This window comes from Austrofundulus limnaeus, unplaced genomic scaffold (assembly GCF_001266775.1).
Source record: "Austrofundulus limnaeus strain Quisiro unplaced genomic scaffold, Austrofundulus_limnaeus-1.0 Scaffold29, whole genome shotgun sequence".
Lineage (NCBI taxonomy): Eukaryota > Metazoa > Chordata > Actinopteri > Cyprinodontiformes > Rivulidae > Austrofundulus > Austrofundulus limnaeus.
In genome coordinates, this window is record NW_013952431.1 from 1,294,906 (window position 1) to 1,306,837 (window position 11,932).

Sequence of the window (11,932 nt, forward strand, 5' to 3'; positions counted from 1 at the left end):
CTTAAATACCAAAATATACTTCACTGCAGCCTGTTTACTTATACTGATCAACAGAAGCTGTTTTTTTCCCTCAAGCTCAGACTACATTTGCAACAGGATTTAATGATTTTGACTTGACAAGTTTAAGAAATAGTATAATTTGTGTCTTTTTCTAAATTTAACTTTTGGTTGCGTAAGGTTAATTAAATGATTCTCGAAACTGTTGAATCATGTCTTTAATGTTGAACTGAATCCGCTGCAATATCTGTCCCCCCGAACAACACACAGAGATTTATTACTGTGGCTTTTATTTCAGCTTTGCCAAGTTTACCTCATTTCTACTCATACAGGCCCCCAGGAGCAGCTTCAGGTCTCGCACACATCCAAATGATTATATCTGGAAGCTGCAAACTCCTCATATAGGCCATTAGTTTGCTGTGAAACTGTTCCACAGAAGCAATGCAGTCACTTTTTTAAGCACCAACATTACTGCAAATCGGTGACAGGTAACTAACAGGTGTATGCATGGCACACATGCACTAAGCAGGGATGTTCATGTGGCACTTAACAATGTATTTTATTTTCATTTATTGGACGTATTTTGCTCTTTTTTAAACATATATTTTATGAAAAGTCAACAAGAGGAGCAGTGTAGCATGCATCACATTTCAATTTCAGGCATTTAATCACAGTTAATGTTGTCAAAACTATGTACATTACAGCAAATAAAATGTTAATGTCAGATTAATTTAGAAAATTGCAAAAATGTAGATACTGGTATTGTCACATTGAAAAGAAAGCATTTTTTCTTCAATACACATTCCAATCAGGAGTAAGAGTGACATATCTATAGTAATACTGCAATGAACACTGATGTGATGTCTTTATAGGATTTGCAGATTTTTTTTTCCATCATTGAAACATAAGGTAGACACACAATGAATAGCAGTTTGCAACTCGCATGTGTGTGGTTATACACAGATGGCTCCATACGAAACAAGCACAATGATTTTGAAGAACAATGTTTCTTTTTTTTCCTTTCTTTGTTTGCCCTTCATCCACATTGTTACAGACTTTTTTTGTTTTTTACATTCAGTTATCTGGAGAGCAGAACAACTCACACGCCGAGCCAACACGCCTTCCAAGAAGAAGACACTGTCAGGTTATTTTATTTTTTTGTAGCTTTCTGTTGAAATTCAAAAATCCAATCGCAATGTTCCCATGTGGTGCATTTTCCTTAACAGGATGAGGTATTTGCCTGAAGAAACGGCCAAACCCTTTTTATTCCCCCACTTCTCCCTCAGTCTGGTTAGTAAGAGATGCAGTGGTTTAGCAGTGCAGGATCTTAATGAATGCCTTTCTGAACTCAATATTAAAGGTGGTGTATATGATGGGATTTACAGCACTATTCACATATCCCAGCCAGGTGAACGCATTATACATCTCAGCGGGGACTTTGCATTTGGTGCAATGGGTGTTCAAGATATGTGTGATGAAAAACGGCAGCCAACATATGATGAATACACCTGAGGAGAAAAGAGGAGATGAACAAAAGTTTAAGTGGGGCAAAAGAGGTAAAAACATAAAACGTTTATTCCATATTTGACCCCAATCTGTGGCAAAAGAAGGAGTTTACAAATGATTTCTGTTTCTTGCATCACCATTTTAAGCTCATCCAAGCTTTTCCCCAAAATTTGAAATGTAGATGAAAAAAACATAAACAGGCAACCCAAATGTGTAAAAGTAGAAATGCACATTTCCAGAAAGCCTTGTTCTTAATTAAAACAGGATCAAATATCAAGTTCTCTTCAGTCTGAGATTTGTTCCCTTTTGGTTTGATGCCGGGATAATTGCCTGATGTTACATATGCTCAAAGCCAAAATCACAGCAGGACTTTTCACAAGCTGAGGAAAGTTTGTACAAAAATGGGAAGTTAAAAGAAACTAAAGTAAGATGCAACATACCAAGAACGATGGCTAACATCTGAGTGGCTTTCTTCTCCTTCTGTTGGGAGATCTTCCTTTTACTCATGCTTTTGACAGAAGTCTGAGTCTTGCCATTAGGTAAGGCCTGTGTCTGGAAGGATTTGGCTACAATGGGTGCTGGCTCAGACAGGWCCTCCTTGGGCTCGCCGTTCTTCTCTGCATTGTGGCTCTCCTCAGGGGGTGTGGGAGGTGTGGACGAGGGACTAGCGTTGGCCTTGTCAGGCATTAGCTGCTGGTGGCTGGTGGCCGGAGTGTCTCCGAGAACACTCTGTGTCTGCTGCCTCTGCTTGTGGCTGTTGCCACTGTTGTTCAGCTCATCCAGCTCCATGTGTTCCCCCTCGGTGGCCACATCTTTGATAAATATCTGCACAAGGACAGGATCAGCAGTGATTCAGATAGTTATGCTTTATTTGGGCTAAAGAAGAGTACTCGGAAAATAGGCTCTCCAAGTACCCCTGTCATGTGAAACATTAAAGGAGACCAATTGTGGGGCCTAGAAATTTTTATGGTTTGTCTGTGGGCTATCCAGACCATGTTCATTAAATTTATTGCACAAAATAATTCTCAGATAATAAAATTTCCCATTTTCTAGTTCTGCCTGCTATGACTTCCGTTCAGAAGAGCTGTTTATGTTAATGAGCTCTGTTGGTAACGCCCTCCAAAAATCTGTCGATGTTTACTCCACCCTCCAAAGCCAGCGTTTACGTTAGCATGGCTAATAATAGCAGAAGCTCTGTTGTACAACCAWATGAGAGACCCAGAGGCAGGGTCGTGGTCACAGCTTCTTTCTTTTTTTTCTCTCCCTCCTCTGCTCTGCGCTCACTCTGCATGCTGTTACCAGGGCAGGGAGCAGCAGCGGTCAAAATACCTCAGAAACTCGAACAAATAGGCTTTAACAAGGCTTTAATAAGCTAAACAACAGAGGTAAATGAGAAAACGTGTTCATAACGAACAAAAATAAATAAATAATTAAATTGTATCCATTCCAGTCTCAAACCCTGGTCTCCCACTCTCTGGTCCAACACTCTACCCATTGCCCTATTAGAGACTTGTTGTGATATGAGCTGCACATTGCACAACAACACCGTGATGGCTTATTATACTGAGGAGGTGGAGCCTCACCAGGGGGTTGCTAGGTAAGGGGCTGAACGCAGGTTTGTCACATCACAAAAATGACGGAAGTATAAAACTTGCCGTTAATATACATTAAAAATACATTTACTTACAGTAAATATGCCCCTGGGTGCATTTTTTGGTCCTAGGACTGTTTTTTTAAGAAGTACATACCCAAAGTTGAGTAAAAAAACCTTTAAAAAGTGAATTTTGCATAATAGGTCCCCTTTAAAACAGTAGTAAAAGCTTATTGATATCTGACATCAGAGAGCAAACTGGTCAAAGCCCTAACCCTGGCTGATGAGTGCCGTCTAAAATAAAATTATTCCATACATTCAACACCACATACGACGGGATCAGTTCCTTGTCTGCTCCACAGTGACTGAACACAAACTTGAGACGACTTGAATAAAACCTCCTCAAAGTTTTGCACCTTTTGTTGCAATCAGCTCTCACAGAAGCACCACTGGCCCTGCTTCAGCTGCTACAAGCACATTGGRTACCCATCATCCACTCATGTTTCCGTAGAGTTTCCAGAGTTCTCYTCTGCTCCAATTGTCCCACAACTTTTGAACAGCCACTCAGCAGACACACAGATGCTCCACTGCTCCCCCTCATTATCAGCTATCTGAGATGCTGTCATCAACATCAAACCTAATATTCTTCWATTGGCCTACACTTTAAAAGGACTCAGGACTTTGTTTAATTGCATTCTGTGCCTGCTTTTTGGTGTGTGCACACAGGCAGTGCTCCTTTCCCGTTTTCTGCCTTTTTGGTTCTTAGATATATTGGGGGGAAAAGCAAGCYAGTATCTTTGTGTCTGCATGTGGGTCTTGAGCCAATAACAACATGGAGTGTTCTGCTGTCTGAACACCAGGAGGTAGCTTAGCGTGTCTTTCTTTTTCTCTCTCTTTATACTTGTCAGTTATTTGTAAAATACTTGTGAATTAAGCAAGCCTACAACATCCATATCAAGACACAATTGAGTCTCTAAAGGCTTTAACATGTAGATTTTGCAGGTGAACTTGTTTTTAATGAGGCAGATACACTCATCTGAACGTGTGGTATAAACACTACAAATTAATGGAGTGTGCCTGCCCCATCCTCTGATGTATTAACAGGGGACACTAGTTTGCTGATTTGACAGAAAATCAAAATGCATGTTTAAAGGAGAGATGATGATCACTTTATAGATCAAATGCAATAGATTCTTAGAAACAAGATTCCTGCCACTCAAAAAGGTAAGCGATCCCACTTTACAATTGTATATTTATTTTATAATAACTTCATGATCAATGAGTTGTTGCAATAAACAGAAATTTTAGCCAACAGAAAAAAAAAAACAAACAGCCACCTATTTACATCAATGAAATTCATTTTTATCAAGAGGTTCTTCTGGAATGCTTCTCTTAAAAAGGGTAATAATTTAACACCGTAATTTTTTTTCATTTTCCAATTTTATGGTAGCTATTTCATCTAAACTGTTTATTTATTGTAACACAGTTCAATTATATAAAAATGCTGAGGTTAATCATTTAAAGGGATGCTGAAATATTATGTACTGATGGTTTTATTTGTTTTAAAAGCACTTACACTGCTAGTAAAAAAGTTTAGAGCAGTTAATTTTTATAGCAACTAAAGTGTCTAAGTTTCAATATCTACTTAAAATTGGAGTATTATGACAGCCTTACAACACCTTGATGTTAAGTTTAGCAGAAAACCACTTTTTCAGTAGCTTTTCAGAAAGAAAAATATAAAAGGAGGCTGGTACTGTTTAAAAAAAGAATACACACCACTTTCTTCTTATTGACTGGTAAACTTCCGTTAGATTTAACAATCATGGTGCACAACCTCACATCCTCTGGATGAGTGCACTTGTCCTGGAATGGAAAAACAGCTGATGTCAGGTGGGGAGAGAGGACAGTATCAAAGCACCAGACAAAAGACAGATTCACAGATRTGACTCCCTCTGAGGTCAGGAGAGAAAAAAAAAAGCTTAAAAAAAACTCTTATTCAACCAGTTGGTATTTTATTCAAAATCAAATCATTTTGTTGTGTAAATTAATGAGCTGTCAACGGAATATGTCCAATAATTACAAGTAAAAACTGAAATACAGTATGCTGTACTTTTTTATTATTATTAAAACAGCAGCTTGTCAATATCATTCTATTTAATGCCTTAATCCACAGCATGTGGTGACACATGAATATAAGTAATTTGAATCAGAAATATTACTTGGCCTTCCATCCAGAACCCATCACATTTACCTTTGTGATGAAACTCAATCAACTCAAAAGCAAAAGCTCATTTAAGGACTAATWAAAATCATGTAAAATGATAAATCCTGACACTAAAAATAGGACATTTTAGGAAGATAAGAATTTTATGAACGTGAAAAGCTGTCAAAATGCATAAAATATCACAGGCAAATGTTCTTTCTGTGTTTGGTCTTGGATGTCATATACTGTGTTTAGGAGAAAATAGAAGTCAGTCAAGATGTCTTTAAAGCATTCATTTAATAATGTGTTGGTATGTTTCACAATGCTTTCTGCAAAACAAAACCTGATGTAAAACTATTAAGTTAACAAAATGTTGTTCAAATAGCYTATCGAATCAAAGATTAAATGTGTCTGTAAAAAAGAGCCATATTTCAGTAGCTYCTAACCTTTAGTGAAGTGGCTACATCCGTGTCAACAGCTTGAAAAACTCGCTGCTTTGGTTTTGTGTTGACACGTTTTCTGCGCTTCCTCAGGACCACATAAATTTGCACATAAACCAGCAGAGTGATGATGAAGGGCACGTAGAAGGACACGATGGAGGAGTACACCACAAAGGCTGGATTGGCGATCACGCAGAGAGTCGCGTCACGAGTAGCTGTGGAGACGAGCACAGAGTGAAGGAAAAACTTCTGACTGAAGAGGAGAGCACTCGTTTGGCTTGAACCAGGGTCTGCTATTTGGTTTTGATTGCTTGAGATTCATACAAAAGAGTAATAACTTTCTACACTCCTCTCACTTGGAGGTCATTCACACAAGTTTCTGTTTTAACACCTCCAGACCGTTCTTTGCTATCCCACATAGAAGCCTTATCMCTCATTCAGAATGCTGCCATAATATAATATCAGATGCCAAATGTAGAGATATGTACTACCTCAGTTTTACATTCTCAGCAGCATCATGGATCTAAACATCATTACCATTTACATACTGACATCCCTGTCCCTTACAACAGTGAATTTCTGGACTTTTTTCAGACAGTTTACAAATCACAGAACCACTTCATAATTCTTTAGCAATAGATGCACATTACTCTGCTTTTATTCAGCAGGAGACAGAAAAAAACATCACCTGTGAGAGCAGCTCACTGGAAACTAGAGCCTAGCAACACATTTTATATCACAGTTTATTTTACTGCTTAAATCAGTGCCACATGTACTTAGTGTCTTAGAATATCTTTGATTAGGCATTTATTGTTTCTACAAAAAAAAAGGTTGTCGCTTATTTTGCAGATTGCGCACTCGTTTCGTTTCGAGTGTTACATTAAACCTGCTGATTTTCAAGGTTTTCAGTGGCTTTCATTTCAGTCGGTACTTATGTCCATATTRATTTTACTTTTGTTTGCCGGATAAAAGGGTTGCACAATATATCAAAAAAAGATTATCAAAAAATGTGAGCTGGACAACTTGAACAAGCCATTATGTCCCCCGTCTCTGTGGGTCTTGAGTAGTCAATGTTTGTCATTTTTGWGACGAGTGTTTTTCTGGACTGGAAATTAAAGGGATGGCAAGTAAAGCTTAATGWTTTTGGTGCAAGACATTCAAATGGGTAGGAGCTACATGCATTGTGTGTAAAGAAAGAGGTAGTTCATTGTTTTTTTWWTTTTTTTTTCTTGTCCGAGGTAGCTCAGAGGGACAGACGTAAGTCAGCATGTTGATTATTTTTCAAGTTATCCAGCTCACAAGGTTTATATATTTATAGGGGCAGCTAACTTGGAATTTCAGATGGCAACACAAGATGGATGGAGAGATGGAGAGTATTTCCAATTCTCTGCTATGCTCTATGACAGGACACAAAAACAAGCAAGATAACCACTTCCATTTTAGTATGTGGCTCCATTTAATCAAAACAAAGGTCCCTATCAGAAACTGGGCTGCCACATCGACATCCAAGATGGTTGCCACCATGTTGATTTACGTAAGCATTAAAAGAAACAATGCTTTCTACTTTTATATTGCTTAAATGTATTGCTTAAAGGGGACATATGCAAAAAGCCTTTTATCCTTTAATGCATTTTGTTGTGTACTTGGAGTCTATAGGAGTTCAGCTAATTTGAATATCTTGCACCACAAACATTAAGGTTTACTTGTTTCTCTATTAATTTTCAGTCCAGAAAAAACACATCCCAAAAACAACCCAGTCACTACTTAAATCCCTCAGGGATGGGGGACAGCAACATATCGCTTGTTCTTTAATGAACAATGACCTGATTCTGTTGTGTATTTTTTTGTACATATTAGATTTGAATCTTTTATAAAACCTGGTAAAACACTTGAATCGAAGCAGGGTGTACTTTCTTTTCCCCACTTGTAAATACAACTATGCTCGGTTTCAAAATTTTAGGTTTCAGTGTGTTTTGATCGTAATAATTAAAAAGTAATTTGCATGCTTTTTATAAGTGTCGCAAAAAAACTTCCGACTGAAAGCATGCTGCTTCTGTAATGTCTGCTTTCATGCTCTTCTGTATCTCACACTGGCTGCATCTTCACTCGCTGCCTGTTTGAAATGTTACATCAAGGCTCTCAAAGGAATAAGTGGAGATTCAAAGTGACAGGATGCAAACCACAGTAGCTGATAAGAAACAAGTTGGCACCATCCAAAATCTCTTAAAAAGAAAAGCGCTAAAGCTTTTTTTCCTTTAATGCTGCTAAAAAAGGCTTCTGATTTGTATTTATTTATTTTATTTTTCAGAATAAACAGCCTGATGGTCCGAGGCTTGATTAAAGCAAACAACCATTACTATAAAACATTTCATTGGATAAGTTCTTRTTATTATGAGTCCATGTCTGGAACTTATCTGGTACTGACAGGTGTATCTGGACTTGAATGCAACATGCTTCTTAATAACACACAATAATGTGCWCTTTTGTTTGTCCAGAGATGTTAAACTGCCTTACCTGTGTTATTTAGGCCGAACAACAGGGGACATGAAATGGCAAAAGAGAGAACCCACACCACAGAGATCATCACGGTGACTCGTCTCTTGGAACTGTAACGTGTGTTGTACAGCATTGGCATCGCAACTGCTGTGTATCTGTAGGATGACAAGAAATTATGGCTGCTCTGTTAGTATTTATGACGACAGGAAAAAAACTGTGCAAATTAAAAAAATGTCTTCTTTATGCTTTGTTATTAGTTTGTTTTGAGTGAGTTTGAGTGAACATAACCCTAAAGTTGTGAGCTACCAGTCTTACAAATGTACAAAAAAGTGTACTACGAGTAGCAAATAGCTTTGATTCAAATTGGGCAGGTGCGATGAATCCAACCTTCCAAGCTGTAGATCCAATTCTTCCTTTGGGCACTGTAAGTCATATAAACATATGCTGGAGTCTGAATGGARGCTTTAGTCTAATTAACGGAATATTAATCATCAGTTTTTATTTGATAATTGTCTCGCCCTACGCAGGGACAATGGGCGGGATAGACTGGGGTCACTTTGAATCTGGGGGTCGTATCCCACTCATCCTTGGTACCATCTGTGCCCATGTACAGTGCGTGCTCTTTTGTTTTTGTTTTGTTTTTTTACCGACTAAGAATTTTTTTGTATAAAACACTCGAGAACGTACAGACGAAAACTGGGTTAAACCAGAAATATTACCTGTCATTTCTGATCAGATCTTTCTGTAAAGGACTGGCCCTTTTGGAAATAGTTGTGTGCTGTAGGCTTTGGGTCACATTAAAATAAGACACTGTAAAGAAGCATTTTTCCCCTTCCCCTATCTGGTCTTGAGTATATGAAATATGTTAATATTTAACCTCACGTCATTACTTGACCTTATTAGTAACCTTGCTGCAAATACCAAGTAATGCACAGCTTCTCTCAATGTGTCATTCATTGATTTTTTTCTTATCTGTCTTTCAAGACCTTGGGCAGAAATTCAAGTGTGGTTCTGCTTTTCTGATACTGTTCTCAATGAGTTTATTCCTGAATTAAACAAARAATTCCTCATTGTTAGGTTAGGTTTTCATGGTAACACAATTCATAAAGTCTTAAAAACTGCAAAAGAATAATAAATGTACACAGTTCTGAGATATAATTATGTTTAGAAAGCTGGGGTTGCACAAACAGGTACAAGTATAATTAAAATCTGGCAGCACAGTGAGATTTTTTTTAATCATTATTTTTTTAAACGTGTCTTGGACTACAAAGCAAACTATAACCTCCGGTCCATGCTTGCTTTTGACAAAAGCCACACAAGCTTGAGATTCCAAGCTYTTTTTTTAAATTATTTTTTAGTAAGTAAAATGTAATTTTCAATGTGCTTTAGCAACATAGAAAGTAAAAAAAGAAAAATGTTTGACAGTCACGTGTTTTTTATTTTTTATTCTTTTCTATATAAAACATTTGCCATATGCCTGTAAATCTTCCTTTTTTTTTTTTGGAAGAATGGAAAGCCTATAGGTCACTAGTGAGATAAAAATGTTTATTTTCACATAAATGGGTGCCTGCTTTTGCACACATTCATAGAAGACAGCACAGCAAACAACCTTTTGATGTAGAAATTGCATCGCCACTCTGAGCTGCTGGACTGATAAAAGCCAACACTTTTATCCATGAGTGCAATCTGAGCTTTTACAACACAGTCTCATAAGGGTGGACACTGAAACATGCTAAAGCCAAGAAAAGTGATTCTAGATTATATCACTTGCATCCCTTTTGTGATTTGTATTCACAAGAAAGCAGTGAGCTGCACACAACTTAGATGAATAATATATACCGGTACACGGAAATGTTGTTGCCATTCCTCTCCTGCATGCTTGGGACATTTGTTTATAATACGCAGAAACAGAAATCCATCATGATTTTATTCAGATTAACTAAATTTGGTTTTACAAACACTGGAGTTGTCTGCATCCTAATTTAGTTTCTGCTTTAAGAGTTGGAATTGTCTCCATGAGTGACTATGGTGGCCATTTATTTTGCACATGGATTCAAAATGAAAGATCAGCTGAGCAGAAAATCATGTAAAATTATACATGACACAAATACACAATCTGAAAATATTGTAAATGTCATATTCTAGGTATTATAATTTGTATTTCTGGAACTCAATATTACACAATTACTTCATACAGACTTATTTGAAAGCTCCATCTTCCTGTGCTTTTCAGATTAGCAGCTTCTTTAGTGGGGCCACTTCCTGCAGCTCGAAGTCCAACAGAAATATTGGGTCTGTTATGTTAATCAGTACTTTCAATCAGCTGCTGGAGAAGCTTTATTTTTTTACCCAAGATTTTTAAAATAGATATGGATGAGCCAACATTTTTCCAGGATCCTTGTCATTTGGCTCACATCGCCAAAGAAAACTGGTTCTCATATGTCTCCACTTCTCATGAGGAGCTGTTAGAGAGATGAAAGAGGCTGATCTGTATGCCCCAAAAATAACCAGAATTCCTGTCACTGCTTATGACTGAARGTACTGGAGGTCCACAGGTTTATATTTTCATCAACTGAAGGTCTCAAGTGAAACCAGGAAACTGAATGACTGTCGTAACTATTTGTCCTTTATAAAAAAAWTTTCTTAGACATTTCTCCACCATAATGTCCATCATGTTACCGATGACTTTTCCACAAAGTCTTTACAGTTAAAACAATGATGCTGACAGACAGGATTGGCTGTGATGTTTGGCAACTAGTTAGTGAATTTATTCCTTGAAGTTGGGCAAATAAAATTTTATACATCCCAAAAAGTTTACATTAAATTTCTTAAAAGCCAAAAACAATCTTAGTACTAAATAAAGTTAGTGCTTACCATTTTATCACAAAACCTCTGTTTGTTGCACACCTGTTCTACAAATAGTCATGAGATTATTCACACGTGTTTTTGCATGTTAATGGAGGTATTTATGTTTATAACCCTGGAACATCTGGTGGCCACACATTAGAACTGGAAGTGCTTCACGTCCCTTGTGTGCAGAGGCAAATTCATGTCTGAAAAAGCCATTTAGTTTGTAAATAGACATGTGGACCTTGATGGTCATGAACTGAAAGGTTGCAATCCCTTTCTGTTATTCAGAAGCTAAACACTTCCATTGATTTCCAGGCTGCAAACGAGCAACCGACCTAAACAGGCTGTGCGACGGTAGACTCACCGATCAATGCTGATGGCACAAAGATTGAGGATGCTCGCTGTACACATCATCACATCGAGAGTGACAAAGATGTCACAGTGGATCTTGCTAAAGCGCCACTCTCCCACCACCTGGAGAGGAAAAACACGAACAAATTGCACTTTACAGCAAACGACAACAAAACAAAGCCACTACATTTGCCTGGCGGCGACAGCTTCTTGACAGGAATATTACTTCTCGCTCTTGAACAAAAATCAACTCTGCCAAGCATTTCTGCACATTTTGTCATATCATTTACACACTGGTAACACAAGAAGAGGAAATGAAAACCAAAATGCAACTTTAGGGTTAAAAAAATGTTTAAGTGTACAATGAACTACACATCTAATATTGGACAATATATTTATTACCCACCGAGATGAAAGGTGGGTGATAAGAGAAATTTTGTGTGTGTGTGTGTGTGTGTGTGTGTGTGTGTGTGTGTGTGTGTGTGTGTGTGTGTGTGT

The 11,932-nt window shown here is 37.6% G+C and overlaps 1 protein-coding gene across 1 annotated transcript in view; it reads right to left on the bottom strand.

Annotated features, from left to right (window-relative positions):
* Window positions 1-202: 202 nt before the first annotated feature.
* Window positions 203-11,932, bottom strand: part of drd2a (dopamine receptor D2a) — a 55,738-nt gene continuing 44,008 nt past the window's right edge. The window contains exons 3-8 of the mRNA XM_014005260.1: window positions 11,448-11,557; window positions 8,252-8,388; window positions 5,744-5,952; window positions 4,871-4,957; window positions 1,944-2,328; window positions 203-1,505 (exon numbers count right to left, since the gene is read on the bottom strand). Coding sequence (XP_013860714.1) covers window positions 1,309-1,505; window positions 1,944-2,328; window positions 4,871-4,957; window positions 5,744-5,952; window positions 8,252-8,388; window positions 11,448-11,557 — 1,125 coding nt within the window. The 3' untranslated portion in view covers window positions 203-1,308. The remainder of the gene's footprint in view (window positions 1,506-1,943; window positions 2,329-4,870; window positions 4,958-5,743; window positions 5,953-8,251; window positions 8,389-11,447; window positions 11,558-11,932) is intronic.